Source organism: Orussus abietinus, unplaced genomic scaffold, assembly GCF_000612105.2.
Source record: "Orussus abietinus isolate OABI.00-Male unplaced genomic scaffold, Oabi_2.0 scaffold41, whole genome shotgun sequence".
Lineage (NCBI taxonomy): Eukaryota > Metazoa > Arthropoda > Insecta > Hymenoptera > Orussidae > Orussus > Orussus abietinus.
Window position 1 is genome coordinate 783,486 of NW_019394496.1, and position 20,329 is coordinate 803,814.

Consider the following 20,329-nt stretch of genomic DNA (forward strand, 5'->3'; position numbering starts at 1 on the left):
CTGATTTTACTGACAAGGACATCGACGGGATGCATGCGAACGTCCATTGACATACCTGGTACAGGCAACGACTGACAAGGATGGTCACGGCGTTTTTCGTCTCCGCGAAGAGGCTCTCGGTTTGCTCTTTATTTGCTACGTCTCTTCCGTTCACCTGGAAGTAAGAAAAAAAAATCATATAAATGCATATCATGTGATATAATATTTTATGTGCACTTGAAATTCTAAGACATTCAAATAATATCGAATTCGACTCGAATGTTCGGATTTAAAAAATGCCCTTCTAAAGAAACACCCGTTGTAGAGCACTGTCAATTTACATAAAATACGCGAACTCAATATTACTGCCTAGGGAAAGTATCAAAATTTTGCCACTTGAAAGGGGATATTCTCCCACCTATTCCCACGTATCTTGTACCATGTCGTCGAATGAAACGTCAAATCTCGGCTCGTCGCCCTTAATCGCACATCCTAATTCGCGACACATAAGGGGCAAATATAATAAAAGGACGTGATGCGAGTGGAGGGAAGAAACGGAGCGAGGCTTCCCCATGGCTGGCGAATTTCCCATACGGTCGCTTAATCAACTGCGACACCCCAAGATCCGGATTAGAGAGCCGGTAACACTGGTTAAATTCGATCGAGCAAGAGGATAAGGGATTCGCTAGGGTCTCCCATCGGGGCGCCATAATGCTCAATCAAGTTATGAAGGGTGGTGCCCCACATGGCTGGCTAAAGAGGCTTCCCATCGTGGCTTAAGATCGCACACAGACCACTGCCACCGTTGCACCACGAACATGCGATGCAAGTGTTCCAATCATTTTTAAAAATTTCCTCCAGGAGACCTTTCAGGCGGTATTAAGTACTCCCTACGTGCCGGGTGTTAACAATTTCGAAAGCACAATATACTTCGTAATTACTCAAAAATACAGTACAGATATACATGAAGTAGATGTCAGAAAATGTTGAATTCTCGAAGGAAGACTTACACCCTCATTTTGTTTATTATTGGATATTATTAAGATAGAACCACCGAACAAGATGGGGTAGAGTTATGTGGATGTCATTTTATACATATATTATATGTCTACTAAACAGTGGGTTTACATACAATATATGTATATACATGATGGTTCCTGCGTCATAGATCTTGTCTATGATGGTTTGCGGTTTCCAAGACCGACGCGTCAATCCTCTCGTTATCGTTATCTTCTATTTCCTCTAGGTCTGGACCACTTTGTTCTTAATTATAATCTACGTAATGGGATCACGGAGGGCTCAGAGTGAAGACGGAGGCACAAAGGTAACGAGGCGTCAGCGACAATAGCAAATTCCGCATTTCGGCTGTCGCGGCACTTTCCGACTCGGCAACCACGAAGCTTTCAGATCCGAAATACGGTTCTCGATCGTAAAATAGGGGACCTTACGCGGCTTCAACTTGTTCCAACTTAAGACGATGCGAAGAGGTCAATTACTAGTTCCAAAAGGTTCTGCCTATCCGCGACAGCTCCCTTATCATCCACGCAGCAAGCATATTAACTCTTTCTCCTACTTTAAATCGCAATGTTTCATTCCTCCTTAATTTCAACTGCAATCCCCAAAGTGTGACTTGTCAAATTGTGAATATGTTGCAATAATTACGAAATTAAATACGCGTTTAATGATTTGTTCGTTACTAAAAATTGTGATGGGCCAATTTTGCGAGGGAGCTATTTACGGGAGTAACAATTATTCCCAAATAATTTTCACGGCTTAACTGAGGCAGAAAACCAAATTCCCAAATGTCCAGAACCCAATTATTCAAATTCAAATTGGATATTTCATCCCACCACCTTCTTCATGCATGTAAAACATTATATCCATACACAATATCCGTGCCAGCGAACTTGTTGCTTCGGACGTCTCTCGATTTTGCGGGGATGCTGCAGGATTCCGTCGGGCATGCAAATGGCACCGAAGACCTTTTCGGGGGACATTTCGAGTCCCGGCATTATCGAGGGTACTCCGGATAATGGCAAACTTACTCGCAATATCTGGTCGCCTTCTCGCAAGCGACCATCTCGAGCTGCCAGGCTTTCAGGAACTATTTCGGAGATGTAAACTTCCGTGTCGGCATCCTCGCTGCCGGATCCGGAACTGTAGCACACGGTCAGTCCAAGCTTTTCCGCACTTCCGCTTTTACGCAACGTCACTTCCTGTGAAATAATATTTCCCGACATTAAACCTCGTTACACTTGCACGTCACGAGTAATATTCGAATTTCGTTCAACTTAACGCAGGCTGACTGAAAATTCCTGCCACTCCTACGTAAGCGTTACAAAATCGTGTAATACTTTCTTTACATAATATATAGGATCGCAGAAATTGTGCAAAATTTTCTGTCTCGTATTCTAAATGAAATACAGTTTTTTGCCGGTAAGATAAATCATTTTTGGTATTAATTCTTTTCTCTTTGAAATCGCGAATTCTCTGATACATCTTGAAGGGAGTTTTACCCTATTGTGATCTTTTCAGGGTTTCTTTTTCATATAGACGTAAGACTTCGTGGGTGACTGCCATTAATCGAGAACGTCGAGAATTCCAAGTGGCCCGTAATTATCGTAATGGTTTCCGGTATAGCCTCGTCCGGGAGGAGCCCATTTCTTCTGAACGGGTTTCCGGAATTCCTAGTTAGACGTCCCCTTTCTTCGCTCGTAAAGCACACGTGGTAAGGGCGGGAAGACCAGGAGAAAGGGGAGTAACTACCTCCGAACGGCTTCTCCCCTAAGCTTAAATAAAAAAAGAAGACTCGTGCCCATCAATGTCGTGGCAAACGTCCTCGGTCACGAGACTTGAAAAGGTCGTCAAGGGTTACCGAGATTCCGCGACGCTAAAGTCATCCTTCGCCATTATCGCCGTGCGACAATATTTTCCTTGCAATCGATTTTAACGAGCAGCATTCCTATATAGCCACATACCCCACATCTCTTGAACGTATCGTTTGAACTTACAAATGCCCCTTTGCAAAAAATATGAATTTTCGGCAAAATAAAAATTCAACGCGATTCACGTCTTGCTTCTGACATATTAGAATCGCGATTTTGATTCGGGAGGTTGCCTTTAACCCTGGCTGATCATTTCTAATTCTTTAATGCTAGCCTGAAATATATTTCCTGATGCGTATTTTCAAATTTAAGGGTCCTAGGTACTCTTTGACATTTTTTAGCCGTCATTCTGTATGCTGATTCTTTCGGGTTGAATTTTTATCAAGATTGGCTCCGCTGGTTACTTCGCTTACCTAGTCAGAAGGAACGCATTCCCTTCGACATTTCCAGGAAAGACACGGAGCACCGGGCAAAGCGAACCCTCGGGAACAGAGCTAGGAACTAATAGTTCCGGGAGTTCGGGATGGTAGGCTCGTTATCTCGGGTCGGAGGATTAAGCGCGGAGTCAACTTTCCGAAGTCGTACCTCGAAGTCGATGTCATGATTAAGGAAGTCCTCGAAGCTTTCGTTGGTCTGCTCTTCGGCGTTGACCGGAAGGAGCTCCTCTTCTTCCAGGAGTCCGGCCCAATCCGTCTGAACGGCCGTCGAGACGAAAGGACCCATTGGCTCGGTTTGGGAATCGTCGTTTAACGACCGGTCGGTCACGACACCCTTGTCATTCGTCGGTCCTTCGTGGTTGGTCTTGTCCAGCTCTTTGGCAGGTGTTTGCACCTGTTGAACAGGATGGCGTCGAAGGACCTCGACTATGATTGGTTCCTGAGCCGACTGGAAACATCGCACCGCATCCTCGTGACTAGAGTTTGATACGTCTTGTCCGTTCACCTGGAACCAAAAGAAAATATCAATAAGAGGGAGAAGTTTGTTTTTTTCTTATCAAATATTCGAGCCAAAATAGTTATTGCAGAAATCCCGGTTAAAAAATTCCCGATCGGTAACACAGTGACTACAACGTAACGCTACACCAGTCGTGAATGCGTTAATGTGTGTCCTTGATTCTAGTCTGGGCAATATAAAGAATTGTTTGACAAATTAAATTTCATGAACATCGCGTTCTTTCTTAGGATGTCTCTAATCACGTGTTAATGTTTCAAATAATTCGGTGCATCCAGTTTGGAGAAAAGTTGCGTAAATATTTTCCCCCTTCGGGGACCACTTTCCCTCCACCTTAACGATTTCTAGATGATTCGTTTAGGGTTTCAGAATATTTTCCCTTTCAGATGGGAGATGTCAAAGTTCCTCTGCTCCCTGGTTCTCTTTTCATTGCTTGGAATGTATTTCAAGACCTAAAATACTGACAGCCCCACTAAAACATCCAAAAAATCCTCCCAGTTTGTCGAGGCCGAGTTAAGCCGAGACCGCGAGGTTTACAATTTTAATTGGACTCGTCAAGTCCGTAGGATTTCAAAAATACCCCGGCGCAACACAAATGAACTACTTGACCTGTAAGTGAATAATTATTGGATGTCCTATCATACGTGCATTTCGCGCCGATGGATTCAATCTCGCGAAGCAGCCAGGTAGGAGAAACATCTGCTCTCCTTGCTCTTCAATCTCTTTTTGCGTCGCGGGATTTACGGAAAGAATTGATAGGGTCTGCGGAACTGAAGCGTCGAGAAGATCGATCGCCTTTAACCAAATTGATAGGATTCGAGCTGCTGAAACGTCCCGAAAACCCACCGAGCTTTCCGCAGGTAAATTAAATCGGAACCTGCCGCACCGTAATCCAGACGGATTCCTCGACCCAGCTACGAAAGTGTCTATAAACAAGTTTTAAATAATAAATCAACTGACCTTAAATAAAGAAAAACATGAATTAAATCGGAACCTGCAACGCTCTAACTCCAATTGGATCCCTCAACTTCATAATACAACCTGTAAACAAATTCCAAACAATAAAACTGGCCTTTTTCTCTCTGAAATCATGTAAATCTACCGAACTCTTTCAGCTGAGTTCCCCCCACTTTGCATTACAAAGCGACGGATAATTCGTTATTCCAAGGATGGATAACCACAAACTGGTTTATAAATCGCAGCACGGTGTACCACAGGGAAACCTGGACGTGGAAGTTCACGGAAGAGGGACACATTTGCATTTACCGACTCTCGATCGCGAAGGCGATGAGCGTTTCCTGGCGAACTTTATGCGCCAGAATCGAATACGTACAGGAAGAGGGTGCATAGTATGCGAGAGGCGGAGTGCATGGCAAGAGGGTACCAAGACTCGTGGAGAAAAGAGAGGAAGGACTTAAGTCAGTCGGTTTGCCGCGTCTTGACACGGCGAAACGAGTCCGCAAGATTTTCCTTAAGGCGGTCTCTTGAAAAGATCCGCAATTAAATCAGCGCCGGATAATTTCTTGGGTCAGTTGTTTCGGAAAGCATTGGTCGTGGAGACCCGCGGTCGTCTCGCGGATTTAACGGGGAGGAAAGGTTCTTTGGGTGTTCATCCCTTTAATTAAAACGTGTCACCCTGGTAGCGGAGCTTTCCCAAAGCGTGAGGGCACAAGAGAACGAGCGAGAGAGAGAGAGAGAGAGGGGCGAAGGAATGGGAGGGAAAAATAGAAAGATAGGAGCGAGAAAGAGAGAGCGAGGAAGGGAGAGAGAGAGGAAGGAGAGGATTTAACACGCCTCCAGTTGGGGTCCTTTCTCTCCTAATTGCTCCCACAGCGAGGGTACGTCCAATTAAATGGCAAGTACTGGTCCCCGGTGGCCCAAGAATTGCCCTAACGTATCCCAATGGTCAAGCTCCTCCTTGACGCGGATGTTTAAAGACATTGTCTTCCTGGGAAAATCATTAAACGTTTAAATTCTATTTTTATTAATATAGAAATAATTTCTACCAAGCACACGACAGATGAAGTTGTTTATTACCCCTGGAGGTACGTAGTCACGTGAAGAAATGCCTCTTCATCGGCAATATTATACATCGTTCGATTAAAATTTATTCGACATAAATTATTACATATTATACTGGCTGTCGTTTCAGGGAATATAAACATCGTTAGGTAATTTTTTGACAACACATTTTAATTCGGTTAATTAATCTTTTACAAATTTTTTTTATTTTAGATTACCCTTGCCCTGGAGTGGAGGCATATTTCTTTATCAATCGTTGCTTCTTTTTAATCGAAGAACGTCTTCACTCTTCTTTATAGAGACTAGGGTGAATCGTATCGCCATGGTGAAATGCAGTTAAAGAGATTCAGGGTGCGTTCTCGTTGAGTTTCTTCTGTCCATTGTTGATGTTGGAAACCATATGGTAAAGAGATCGGTTTAGCGGCCATACGACCATAGTTTCTCGGTGACTTTGATGCTGAACGTGGAAGGGTTTTGCCGATTCCGAAAGCCTTGGTAGCACGTCCGAGCCACGACCGAATCATTGGCAAACCACCCTGGGAGAATATTAATGGGATGTCTAGGTAAGTCGGGGCTACTCGTTTCGGATATCAAGACGATCCTCGTTATCCTCTCGGAGCATCGCCTCAGGGTCCAGGAAGCACTGATTGTCCACAACGCGGGACACCTGTAGGGGCGATTTGAACATAGCATTGAGATTATCAGGTTTACACGCGACTTGATACGATGATATATGTCTAGGGAGGACCCGAAGAGAACCACAGGATCTGGATACCCAAATGATCCTGAAGGGAAACGTGCCTCCTGGGGTCGTCTCGATCACTTCATCAATTTGAAAAACCTAAACAGTATTCTCGTGAGTAAATATTGGAAACGGAAGAAACGAGTTGATTGGAAATTTAACATTGATAATACAATTTAATGTAAACTTATCCTCTTTAGGGCCCTTCATGAAGATACTTACTTTCTCAGGGATATGGATACACTCGACTACTCCGGATTCCTCTTTCGACGAGGTTTTTCCAAGTCCAGACAATCGGGAGGCTTAGGAGATGGAAAGTTTAGAGCCCTTCCAGGGTTTTGGGTACTTCGATAAGAGCGGCCTCTGCCTTCATAAACGGGGGAGAGAGTAGCGTTTCGGGTTAAGGCTTCGATAAAAAGTTTTATCGGCAACGTTTCGTTCTTGAAACCGATCGGGCGAAAGCGAGCTCCACACTCGCTAGGAGAACATCACCCATTCTGGGGAAGCTCCACTCGCTTTTACTGCATCTTCGAGGGCTCTTTCGAAGTTCTATTTATTTTTTTCCCCATATATCGCGACAACGGCGGCTCTATTCTCGGGGTTGGTCCTCGAATACGTGCGGCAGATTATTGCGTTCCTGAAAAGAGAACCGGAATGCCATCAAAGAGGGAAACACTTAAGTAGACCCTCGCGAATTCATTTCACTTTTATACTCCCGAGACTTTGCGCTTTTGCTCCTTCAACTTTTATATTTAACCCTTTGCACAAAAGATGCACTCGCCGGAAAAAAAAAAAAAAACACCAAATATAAAGAGGACGCTAATAAAATCTTACATTCCATTTTGAGTTAAATATTCCCAGGACACTGATCGAATTATTCAATTTATCTTTTGTATACAATGTATCGAAAAATATTTCCAAAGATTAACGATAAAATTTGAGATTCCCCAGTTGCATTAACTATTCATAGACCTACCCCGCTTTTCCTCATTGATGTGTACTCCGTTTCTACGTTGGCGCACCGAAGGAAATTTATAATGCACCTCCAAAGAGGCAACGAAACATCGGACCGATCCCCCCGTTTTACTCGCGTTTGATATGTATACAATATATCAGGGAACTTTCTGAACGGGGTCGAGATCGCCATATTTCTAAAATAAGCCAGGCACACGTTGCGCAGAAAACTTACGCGGACATGACGAATTGAATACACCTGTTGTGAGGCTGGCGAAAAATACAGGGCGGATCCAGCAGATGTTTCCTCCACGGCATGCCCTCGTTTATTCCGGGAATGTCTAACGTTGGCCGGGATCAAGAAAACCCGGGCGAAGAGTGACAAATAAATCCCCGAGGAATCCCGGGGGTTGCGGGACTCTTTAAGCCGTCTGCGAGTCTTCGGGTAGGCGTGCTTTAAATACAAAGCTTTCCGGAGGGTGGACTAATTCCATTCGCGAGTGGATCGAAGAGTGCGGACTCGTCGGTGAAAGCTTAATGCATCCTTCCTCGTCGAAATTCGCCATTTCGACGTCCACTCGAGGGGATAACCAAGCGATCCGTGATAACCCGATGAGGGCCGATATTCACGGCGCTCGCGCCTCCAAGGGTGTATCCCGCTTTCACCCCGCGTCACGTTGCACTTTGCTTAATTGTGGAAAGATTAATGATCTTCAACTCGTCGCTCGTGAAGTTGGCGGCTAACGAAGAGAATGACGAGGAGAGGTTGGCAACGGCTGGCGAGGTTTTTTACTCGGTTTTGAGAGGAAGGATAGGAAGACCACCCTGGCCCTGTAATCCACTTAACGCCTCGATCGATCGTCTTCCTTGAGGCCGCTTATTCCGGCCCGGCCAGAATATTCGAATCGCCATTATGCCGGGCCACCGGCTGAAAGATAATGTCATTAAGTGGCATTAAAAAGCCCCTTTGCGAAGCTCGGACTGGCCCTTCTTAGTTAGCACCCTTCGTTAGGGCGGACACCCTGTCGTCAAACACCTCGGGGTGATACAACGAGAGAGAGCGGAGGGCCCGCGACGCGAGAAGACGAGCCGCCATCTTGAATTTCGATCAGTTCGAGTCTTCCTCGCTTTCTGCGATTTTCTCTCGAGAGAACCACGCGGCAGGAGTTACTCCTATGAAATAAGGAGAAATACGAGTTCCCCTATTTAACGTGCCTATAAACGTTAGAAACTTGGTGATAAAACGTACATAATTATCACTTAACATTCTGACTCGGCCTCCTCGAGTGCACAACAAGGGGATTACTTCCAGCCGGAAGTGCGGATGAAACGAGGCGAGTGTCCACCACCTTTCCTTAAGCCGGTACTTAGCATTCTAATTATGCTAATCCCGGTCATTTTCACAATGCCTTTGCTCTATCCTTCCTGCACTACGCGCCGTCTAGTTCCCCCTTCCTTCTGTGAAGGAAGGCATGAAATGAAAGGCAGGAACCAGTACGTTATCACTTTTATCGCCGTGGTCACGGATATTTAAGCCTGTATCTAGAGACAATTTCACGGGCTGCTATTTCCCTGGCAGATAGTAATCCATTTTTTGGCGAGTCTTGAAGAGGCTTACGGAGCATTAATCTCTTAATAGAGTTATCACATAAGGTCTTCGACAGTAGGTCTTCCGAAATGTCGGAACGCTTAACTTTTCTTCAGGGTTGGACCCACGAAACTAGGAACACCCCAGTACGGGAAATCATTAATCTCTCAATTAACGGGCTTGTAACGCAATCGAGATAACGCGATTCGTTGTCGGGATCTCGGAACAACCCTGAACCTTCTCGCCAGGGGGCTTAACGGGCATTAACGTTGAAGCAACGAGGTTAGACGTTGTTAGGTCAGGTAGAGCTCCCTCGTTCTGGATAGAGATGGGCAATCCTGAAAGAAACGTTCGATCAATGATACTAGATCGTTCATTTAAGACATTACCAATTATTAAAAAAAAAAAATGATGTAACGGAACGTTCCACTTGGAGTTCCATCTTGTATAACGCCTTGATTCAATTTACATTGTCCATGTTATCAGTATCCGATAGATGTGGTGCCGTTGCATAAATAATCACTTGTGTTTATGCAGTGGCTGAGGAGTTACTACAGCTTTAATTTTTATCAATAAAACCTGCCATTTTGTACTTTTTTCAGTTATCTATCGTGGAATTAAATTAAGCGTGCAGAGTTCAGTGGACTTTAACTGGGGCGTCGACTGGTTGGGTTAGGTGAGGTTAGGTTAGGTTAAGGTTGTTGATTCGTGGGGAATCAGCAGGCCTCCTAACGGAGGCGGCAGAACGCGAATATTCGAGCTTTTTTCCTACCCCGGACGCCTAGAATCCTTCTGCTTTTCCAATTCAAATATTTACCCTCTCGATTACGCGATTGGCCGTGGTCGTTCTTGAAGGAGAGGTTAGGTTAATTGCGCGGGGGATGATATCTGCCCTAGGACGATGCTTCCAAGACGCGGAAAAAAAAAGGTGGAGTTTCGCCGGGCTCTAAAGGTATACTCTCCAATTTGACGAGTAAAGTTATCGTTTCTTGAATTTATATCGAAAGAAAAGCTGACCTGGTAAAGCGCTTTCACGACTTATTCAATCACCCCTTAAAGAATGTTCCTGGGCAACTCTGTACAGATAATTTCGTTGATAGAGAGTCGGATAATTATTAATCATTCATTCAGACTCGTCGTTTCGATATTTATTATCTGAGATATATATTTGACGGGACGCATTTTTGTACGTGTACGTTCGCAAATAATCAAGGGGAGTAGATTTGTCTCGATATACAGTCGGCACCCCATCAAAACCCAGGCTATCAAAACCAAGTAAGAGTTCATACCGCGGTAATGGAAGATCTTTCGGAGGATGACTGTCCGCGGAGTAAGTCAACAAACTGAAATTCCCCTTCATCTTGCAAACGATTAGAGTCTCTCCCCCTCGACGAATGAAATTGTCGTCTCCCAGCTAGCGTGTTTACCGAGAGCAAAGGCCAAAGCGTTTTCGCGACTCGCTCGAAACCGCCCCCCCGTCCCGATAAACTCGAAAACATAACTTCCACTCGGCTGCCACGGACTCTTCGGCCGAACGCGGGTATTAATAACCGGCATAAATAAATGAAAAAGGGACGCACTGAAAATCCCCATAAATTTCGGAAGTACCCTCCCCCGAGCTGCCGCTCGTTCCGGGAATGCTCTCCAGGGGAACGAACGTCGGCGGAGTCCTTGGCTCGCGAAAATCGAGATTTATAGGAGTCGCTTTCATTAAGCCGCGAGAAGAGTCGATTATTCTTGCCCGAGCTATGAGGCCTGATTAAACGGCCCGATACGACCTTAGACTTAGGCCGGTGCGCGACCCAAATTGCTGAAATCGTCTAAAAACTCCCCTCGCAGAATTTCTCTGCGCTGACGTAGAAGCGCAATCGAGGCCATTTCTAAATGGCCTCGACGTCTAAATATAATTATACCAAGTATTTTACTACGTCGACGTCTAACCACGTAAACTGTATAAAATGTCATTCCACACTATCAGCAAAATTCCGAATAAATAAATACTTTGCTTGATCAATACAAACGGTTATGGAAGTTCCAAATTGAAGGGAGGCAATTCGTCATTAGGTATCTTTCCGTTTTTTAAATGATCACTCACCAATTTTCGTCTATTATAGTGACATAACTCATGCGGAATATTGGCGGAAAGTCCGAACCGTTTCCAAGGGCGGTCTCTGAATTCCTATCCCCAGCGTCCGTTTAAGGGATACAAGGGCGCCGCCCCACGTGGGAGGAAAAACCGAGAGGGCTGCGGTATCGCTCGACGAGAATAATATACCGACATTTGAGAACCCACGCCCGGTTTTATCCCGCGGTACTTAACCCCTCCGGGCAGATAGATACGCGGGGTAACCGCGGATGGAAGGAAGCTACCGACTGATTTACGAGGGAATAAATAATTCCGCGGTGCCATGCCGGTACGTCCCGGGAGGAGCCAGGACTCTTCGGGACGCCGGGTGTCGCGTTCCTGTCCCCGCCATCGCCTTTTTCCTCCTCCCTCGCTTTCTTTACGGCTGTTTTATCGTCCGAGGTGTATCTCTCGAGTCTTCGAGCAGTTACGCCCCCGGTTGTCTGTATGCCACGAACCCCTTAAGAAGGTGTGAAACGCACTGCTTGCCGATTAACTTTTAACATTTACGTCTGCAAAATATATACTAGTACGTTCCAGCAACGTGGAGCAGAAAATTTCTTACATATTTCAGTATCAACCCTTTCCCCTGTCGTCCTGAATTTTTCATAGCCAGGGGTTGCTGGAAATTGGGAACCCAAAGTGACCCTGCCTGGTCGTATCTTTATACGAAGGATTACATTTTTAAGTGAAATTTATTTAGCGGCGGTAGAGTAAATTCGATCCGTGAAGGTCGTGTGTAAGACCAAAAGTGAAACATTGGTCGGGGAACATAAGTTTGGATAGAGGGGGCTGCTTTCTCTTTTTTAATATTAGAGCATAATTAAAAGTAAAAGACGCAGGAGCTGCTACAGAAGTGTTGCTTTCGCTTTTACGAGGAACTATGTCTTTGTGTACTTTGCGTATGAAGGTACCAACTTTATTCGAGAGTAACAAAAATCGGACCCTTGAATTTCTTTACGAGGTTTGGTTTATATAAACGTTTCGATTAGTTTTCTTTAGAAAGTATATTTCATGCGATTGCATGTCTGGGATGAATATTCTGAAAAATCTTTTGGAACTGGAGGAGGAATTCCGGACTTAGGGGTACATTTACGATCGGGGAGGAAATCGCATCCTCAACGCCGTAAAACCAACCCTCGACCCTCGAATTCTCCTCCCCCGCCACGGGGTGCAATGACGTTGTTCTTTACGCTGGTCCGTGAGTTTTTCTCGCTCACAAAGGGTGGAGGGTTGGCAGAAACTTACAGGGCGACAATTCCGACGCGAGTATCTTGCGTTACACCAACGAAACGACGCCAGTTACTACGGCTTGGCGAGGTCCAAACTTTCCAACTCGCAAAGGGGTGTATTATCCCCTGCGTTGGCAAGAAGTACAGGGGATGAATTTATGCCGGCACATTCTAGCATGAACATTAAACATAGTACTCGCGCAAACTACAGAGTCGGCGAACTGTGGAAGATAATTGATTTCTGTGTACATGCCCGCGCATCGTCGATTTTCTTGGGTCAAGAAATACCCCTGATAACCTTATCAGTAAACAGCTGCGCTATGTTAATGAATTTTAGAGACTACTTCTATATACAGGGAGAACTGAATAATTATGGAATATTATCCTTCTGTTTACCACTGATATCAGATCAGCTGTTAAAAAGTATCTGCAAATTTGGTAGAATTTAAGGGCGCAAAGGTATATTAAAACTACGAACTGGATGCAATTATCTAAATTAATGTAACGCTTGTAAGCGCACGAACGAATTTCATGACATTTTATTGGAGATTATTTAAACCAGCCTGTAAAATTAAAAAAAAAAAAGATGTACAATAAATACGTTTAGGAGTACTTTATAAATTTGGTATACCTTGTCCAAATAGAACTTCCTATACATGGTTTATGAATTTAATACAGCACTCGTTAATAATGTATTTGCTATATTAAAAACACAATTATTATTTCGTGTTTAGTAGACAATGGTTGATCGCACAGGGTGTCAAGCGATTGCGGGCTTCCCTCGGAATCCAATTCGGCAAGATTCCAATATTCGACGATCTTTTAAAAGTCGGTAACCGAGAAACGACGTTACATCGACGGGAAACGGATAATACGATGACGAGTATTGGTGCGCGGAGTACGAGCTTACGAACAGGAAAATGAAGAGCGAAAAAGTGAACAGCACTGCGGAACAGAGTCGATCACAAATCGACGTGTCCATCAGCACTCAGCGGCGAATGGTGCTTTGATAAATGGCACCGGCGATTCAATTCGATTTTTCTACCCCCGAGCGAGTCGCGGAATCGCTTTGACGGCGAGCTTTCTGCAAAATGAGCCGTTTTTACAGTTTTATGCGTCGTTTAAAACGGGTTACGATCGTTTCACTTTCGACCGCCAGTAAAAGTGAGATTACTCCCTCCTCGGGCTTGCGTTCCGCATAGAGGAAGGTTCGCTTTAAGTATCGAGCCCAGGCGAAGCCAAGCTTAAATGAGTTCTGCATCCCATAAGCATACAATTACCTCGTTAAATTCGAAAACTGTTTAATCGATCATTCTCCTGAGACTTCAAATCGAAACTCCTCCATGTTGCGCGCAACTCTGGCTCCTGTAATATCAATTTAAAAAATACATACACATCCAAACTGGATTTTACTTAGTTTTACATGGTGATAATCAGCACTTGTCCATTTACATTACTTTACGTTATGTTATAAAATGCGACTTCGCTTCATATTTGTATCCAACGGGTGCACTATTTTGATGAAGGAATTCCAAAGATAGGAATTCTAATAATGATAACGAAAATCGAGAGAATTCCCGGTATTGGGATGACGGATAACGTTCTCGGTGCATTATCGACGTGCTTAGCGAAATTCGAAAACTGTTTAACACTAGGTTTACGGACGTTTTTTATATACCTGTTTCTACGAGCACCCGTCAAATTGACGGGCAAACAAAAACACGCATTTTCTTTAAAAAATCGATTTATTCAAATTAAGTCTGAATTAAACAACACTAGGCTTTACGTTTCAATAAATTATTAATAAGTAAAAAGTCCTCTTTTAAAAATGATCACGGAAATGATTGGAATGCTCGTCCTCTCATCCTGGGAGACAGAACTAGAAAGAATGCGCATCCTTTTCTTGCTACGACACCCTTTCAGGAAGTTTTCCTCTTCACTATCCGAAGATCCTTCTATCTCTCCACTTTCAATGCAAACTTTCACTCTCATCTTCGCCTTAAACTCACTGCAACGAAGCAAATATGTATGGATTGTTTATGAAATTAGCTAGTCCGTCAATTTGACGGGTTTCGTAGAGATAGGTATACTACATACAGATTTTAATAATTAGAAGGCTTACGAAAAAATAATTGTGTGTACAAACTCCTTGGATGAAATGATTAATTTACGATATAAAAATGGTTAAAATTAATGCTATGGTTTTTTTCGGTATTTCTTTTGTTTGAATTCCGTCAATTTGACGGGTCCCGTAAACCTAGTGTTAATTTGTATGCAACGGGTGCACTATGTCGATGAAGGAATTCCAAAGATAGGAATTCTAATAATGATAACGAAAATCGAGAGAATTCCCGGTATTGGGATGACGGATAACGTTCTTGGTGCATTATCGACGTGCTTAGCCAGCGGGTGGTCGCGTCTCTCGCCGTTGATAGACAATGCGAGCGCGGTTGCGTCGAGTTGTCGCCAACATTGTTGCGGCCCGATGCAGCCGCACGTATGTGCACCGTAGGGGTGCATGCCAGGCCACGTCAGGCCGCGCCATTCCGACGCGTGCAATACGTATCGGACGGCACACGACGTCCGGAGGGGCTCCTGCGGTCTCCGGCCTAACCTAATGTTGATATTTGCGCTCGTCACCTAACCCTATCAACTGCCTAAACCGACGTTGAATTCCGCCGCGATTATTGCCGATTAGGCGCGATTACTTGCAACTTCCAGACCGCCCCTTTCCCGCGCAATTCTTAACGTTGCAGTTAATTACAACCTCGATTTTCCGAGGATCCGATAAATATGAGCATGCCCATAAAGCACAATATAACTGCAGGAATGATTCTACTTTCTTAACAACGAAACGGCGCACAACAACGCTTCCAAAATAATATAATCTGGATAATTTGATAAATCGGTGATGACGTGCAAATGGAAATATTGTAATAAACTCGGTATCTGTAGAAGTGGACGTTCCAGTTATCTGTGGGTCGGCATTGGCTTTGTAATAATAATATTCACTTTGAAATGTTTAACGTCTCATCGTTAAATGACCCACGGCAACGTCGGGTTTTCCCGCAGTGCAGGGTGCCGGAGTTCCATGGTGGGAAAAGCTTTGATTAAAATAATGGTGGGAAAAATTTTCGCTTCCTCCGTGATGCGTATTTTCTCTCGTAAAAATGTCTATCCGGAAGTCGTGCAAAAGTTGGTGTAACAGGTAACGAGGAGCAGGAGGATCGAAAGCTCGGAGCCGTGGATGCGTATTTTTCGAGGTGGACTTTCCGGAAGCTCCGTCGAGGATGGCTCGAAAACCGTACGAGTACTCCCTCGTCAACGATCTGGAAGTGGTGAAATTCCCTGTATCGCCTCGTGGACGATATTATTTTGAGATATTTTCCTAGGGAAGATACGACCTCGAGGAACTTAATAAGGCAACGCGTCGAGCTGAAATATTCCTCCCCGGTTTGCAAAGCAGGGAATAAGAGGCACACCGGAGGGGGCGAAGAGGCGGATCGCGGAAACGAGATGCAGTTTCCGGACTGATTCCGCCGGCAGCCTGGCGGCCGATTAGGAAATCAGATCACGACTCACTCTCGGCTTCGTTTCGGTCTCCTTTCCGAGGCTTTTTCCTTCGGGAGGAGATCCCCCGCGAGAATCCCGGCATCAGCTCCCTCCGCGAAAAGTCGGGCGGCCGCGCGAGTTTGCACAGCGACACACGCTCGCCCGCCTCACGAATTCGCGAGCCTCGGCGGAAGGGAGTGAAAAGAGCGGCGAAATTCGAGTTTGCCCGTCCCTAACGACCGGCGTGTCCTGTGCAAACTTTCCGCCGACGTCAGCGCGACGGCCCACGGTAAACCAATTCGCGGGAACGTAAGGAGGTGCGCCCGGAAACGCGGGGGAATCCGAAAAATCCCAAGATGTCTGTCTGCGATCGGGGGAAGGGAGAACGAAAAGAGACGAGAATTTTACGGGCCCATCGGGAGGAACACCCGCAACTCCCGGGTCCTGATTCGAAGGGGTTCCTGGGAGTCTTGATCGAGATGCTGTCGTCATCCTGCGGAACGTCGATCCGCTAAAGTGGGAAAAGTGGGGGAGAAAATGAGAATTTTATCTCCGCGGAAGTTTCGCAATAAGATTTCGCTTTTTATCCGTTAAAAAGTTCATTGAAATACATCCGAAAGTCTTTGACGAAATAAGTTTCTCACGCACCGATCGTGAGACCGAGTCGATCAGAGTGCAAGAGTAAATGCACCCTGCGTGACTCGGGATGCAATCTTCCGCGACGATGCGCAACTCATATTCCTGTCTTTTGCCTTTCGACTGCTGCGTATGTGTACTTTATCCCAAGTTGTTGAATTCGTTTAAACTTGCTCTTAATTTTTTACGCGGACGGGAAACATCAAACTTTCATCAAACATCAGACCTCAAAATCTATTTGTTTAACTCAGAAACACGAATTATGGGAAGGTTAGGTGTATATTAGGCATCGAAGTCAGCGTTGATTTTTGAAGGGAATGGACGGTATTATCTAATGTAAGGATACAGGGTCAAGTGACGATATCAAGGAATCGAGTCCGACTTCGGAGCAGGGTTCATCCAACTCCGAGATCGATGGCCATCGCGAAAGCGGCGCTTAATCCGCGAACGCGACCTCGGTTGTCGAGGGCCGATTAATGCGTACTAGAAAAATGCACAAGCCGAAATAAAACGCGTGCAAAACCGAGACTCCGGATCCGCGGAAATAATCCGCGACGCGGCGTGCAAGGCCGAGCCGAGCCGGGGCGTGCCAGGCCACCGGAAGCACACGGTTCAGCGGATCGTCGCTCCGGTATCGCATAACATCGGAAATCGAAATATCGGGGGGAACGCACCCCCTTCAGCCCCTGTTTGCGATGGCATCTCTGTCCTGACATGCAACGGAATTCCTCGCCGTGCATTCGGACCATATTTTTCGGGAGACGTCGCTCGGAAAAGAGTGACGTCGGAATCGCGGCTCTCCGATGCGCCCGATTTCCTTTCAGTCACGCGATCGATCCTCTCGATGCGATACTTTCGGCTTTGTCGAGCGAAAACCTCGGTAAAAGCACATTGACTTATGCTTCCAAGGAATCCTCTCTTCCTCCATTTTATTTTTTGCCGGATCTCTCGGAACTCCGGAGTCGCGTAGAATCTTTTGAAAAAAATCAGATCACATTCTTATGGCGATTCCTATTATTCGGTGGAATACAATTCGACTTCGAGTAACGTATAGCGTCAAATGTTAGCCTCTTGAAATAATTAACTCGCGATTTTAATGATAGTACGTCAATTCGTTGATTAAGAACCTTTAATTTGCGTAACATTCAATTTCCCTGGGTATTTGTATTTGTTTTCAGAGATTTGAGAGGGTAAATCGATAATCCAGTGATTCCATTGATCCCCTCGAAATATAAATCATTGATTGCACGTTTCTCCGCAATAATGGTCGTTTTGTATCTCGCGCGCCAGCGAATCCGCTAATTCCCTCTCGGCGTTGATTTTAGCAGTTTTCATTGCGGGTTACTTTTATTATTGAATGTCGAGGTCGACATCCCATTGGAGGTTTAAGGGTTGAATCATTGAAAACGAGTACGCAACGAGCGATCTCCGTCAATGCTCGATATCCTGCATTTCGCCCTCAACATCAAGCTTCGCCTGGACCGAAATCATTGGCGTGCACTGTTTTAATTAGGATGTGTTATTTTAATTGCCCAACGTGGTGAAAACCATAACGGGGCCGATGACAATGAATCCATCCAGAGGGCAACAATGAGAATAAATTTCTTCTCACTTGACGGTAATGGCTTTCATCGCGTCATTTCCATGATTATGGCCTTTCGAAATTGCTCGCTTTCAGCTTGCAATTCGTTCGGTAATGCGTGTAATTTTAACCATTACACGCTTTCCCGAGATTGGGGCACGTCATTTCGTGTTATCACTCTAAAGGCACTTGATCTCTCTACGGCATACATTTTTACGAATTAATACGCTTTACGATCGTCATAATTAAGAAAAATCAAATATTTATCTAAGTAAAAGTGATTAAACGGGTGGAGAACAGTTTGAAATATTTCACGTTTGTAACATTGTAGAACAACATATTGTTAAATGGCCGACCCTTGGAAAAAAATTGTCATTTTCTGAGGCTTCGTAACTTCTGTATATCTCTATTTTTTTCGCCATTCAAGGCTGTAGTTACAGTGAAAACATTTTCCAATGAACATTCAATCTCCGGTCTTACGTCCATTCAATCCATGTGCAATGCGATCGGCTTGATGAAGTGCAAAGTGAGAAGAGTAGTTTGTACGGAGTACGAGCAGTGGCGTAGCCATAAAATGCGCATATCCCTGAATTCCAAAGTATGTTAAAAAATAATTATCCAATAATTTTTCATTCATTGAAAAACCACTCACCTAAGCAATGAAGAAATTGTTATAAAGTCAGGGACTATTTCATGACCCAATGAGTTGTATGACATGTCGCCCAGTAGTAGCCCTGCCTCATTGTTTTCCTTGGCATAAATTAAACCGACGGGAATTTTCCGGTGCTTTTGGTAAGCCACGAAGGCACTTCCGCGGAAACAGGAGGTCGCAACGCGCAATGGCCGCGGTCGTTTCGGCAGATGCAACGCGCGTCATATCTGCGGTTTCCCCTGCATTTCGAATTCGATATTCGCGACAGTCGTGCTCATTATTCCACGTGGTTTTGCGCACAGTTCCGGGTGGAGCCGTATCTGCAAGACCCTATTTTAGAGAACATTCAGTCGCGAGTCTGGGGTCTACAAACCCAATTACAGGAAATTACACTAGCTCCGTTTTAGCCGAAAAAAAATAAAAAAATAAAAAGGACACTTTATATACAAGTTTTAAAAGTTAGATCCTATCAATTATAACGTAGAACCATATCGCAAGTCTTTTTTCTACACTAATTATGGGTAGAGAGTATGGCGAGAGAGCTTTTGCAGCGTTTGAGAGTCCTTCCACGGTAACTCGAAGCTGCGAACGCGGTCGTTTCGACGGATACGAGGCGCGCGTCATATCCGCGGTTTTCCGGGATATGTATCGTGAATTCGATATCCGCGACACTCGGGTCGCATTATTCCGCGGGGTCTTGCACGCGATTTCATTTGGAATTCAAAGATCTGACGCGGCGGGGCTGGCGAATTCCTCTGCGACTCTCCGCGCCTCCAGGCCTCGTCCCGCGGGAATAAAGGCCGGGAAAAAGGAGAAAAGACTCCTCTCCGTCGCTCGTGCGTGAAGTGAAAACTTTTTTGCCGCCGGTACACGCCGGGCCCCGTCGTATTATAGCTTTGCGGTGAAACTTCACCGATTCTAGATATTTTCCGCCGAGTCAACCGTCTACGAGCCGCGCCCCGGCCGCCCTCTTCTTCGCCCTCCACGGCCTTTCCCTCTTTTTAAACTTATCTGACATTCAATATTGCTCCTCGCCTCTCTCCCTGCCCGGACATTCTCCGGACTGAATGGCAGACGATGCCGCTTCGAATGTTTCCCCGAAAAAAATGGGAACCTTGTCCTAGGGTAACGTTGCGTGCCCCTCTTAGACCGAAAAACTGCTCCGAAATTAATCAACATTCTGCCCAGCGGAAGGAGTCTACAACTAAAATTAGCCGTCACTATTTCAATACTCTCTGTCCCTTTACTTCATTACGGGTCGTCCCTGGGATTACTGCAGAATTTATTTAATCGAGTGTGTCGTTCATCGAATCGTTTTAGTGACGCGTAGGTCCATTGAGGGAGGGATCTTACATTCGCTTCAGTTCGGAGCTGGTCGAAATGCAGCCGATGTTTCGACGGAACTTTATTTCCCAGTTTATGCGCTTTA

At 45.1% G+C, this 20,329-nt stretch overlaps 1 protein-coding gene across 1 annotated transcript in view; it reads right to left on the reverse strand.

Annotated features, from left to right (window-relative positions):
• The window catches only part of LOC105699937 (PDZ domain-containing protein 4), a 152,637-nt gene that overhangs the window by 4,223 nt on the left and 128,085 nt on the right, over nt 1-20,329 (reverse strand). The window contains exons 2-4 of the mRNA XM_012425390.1: nt 3,450-3,806; nt 2,025-2,195; nt 56-154 (exon numbers count right to left, since the gene is read on the reverse strand). Of these exons, the coding sequence (XP_012280813.1) occupies nt 56-154; nt 2,025-2,195; nt 3,450-3,806 (627 nt within the window). The remainder of the gene's footprint in view (nt 1-55; nt 155-2,024; nt 2,196-3,449; nt 3,807-20,329) is intronic.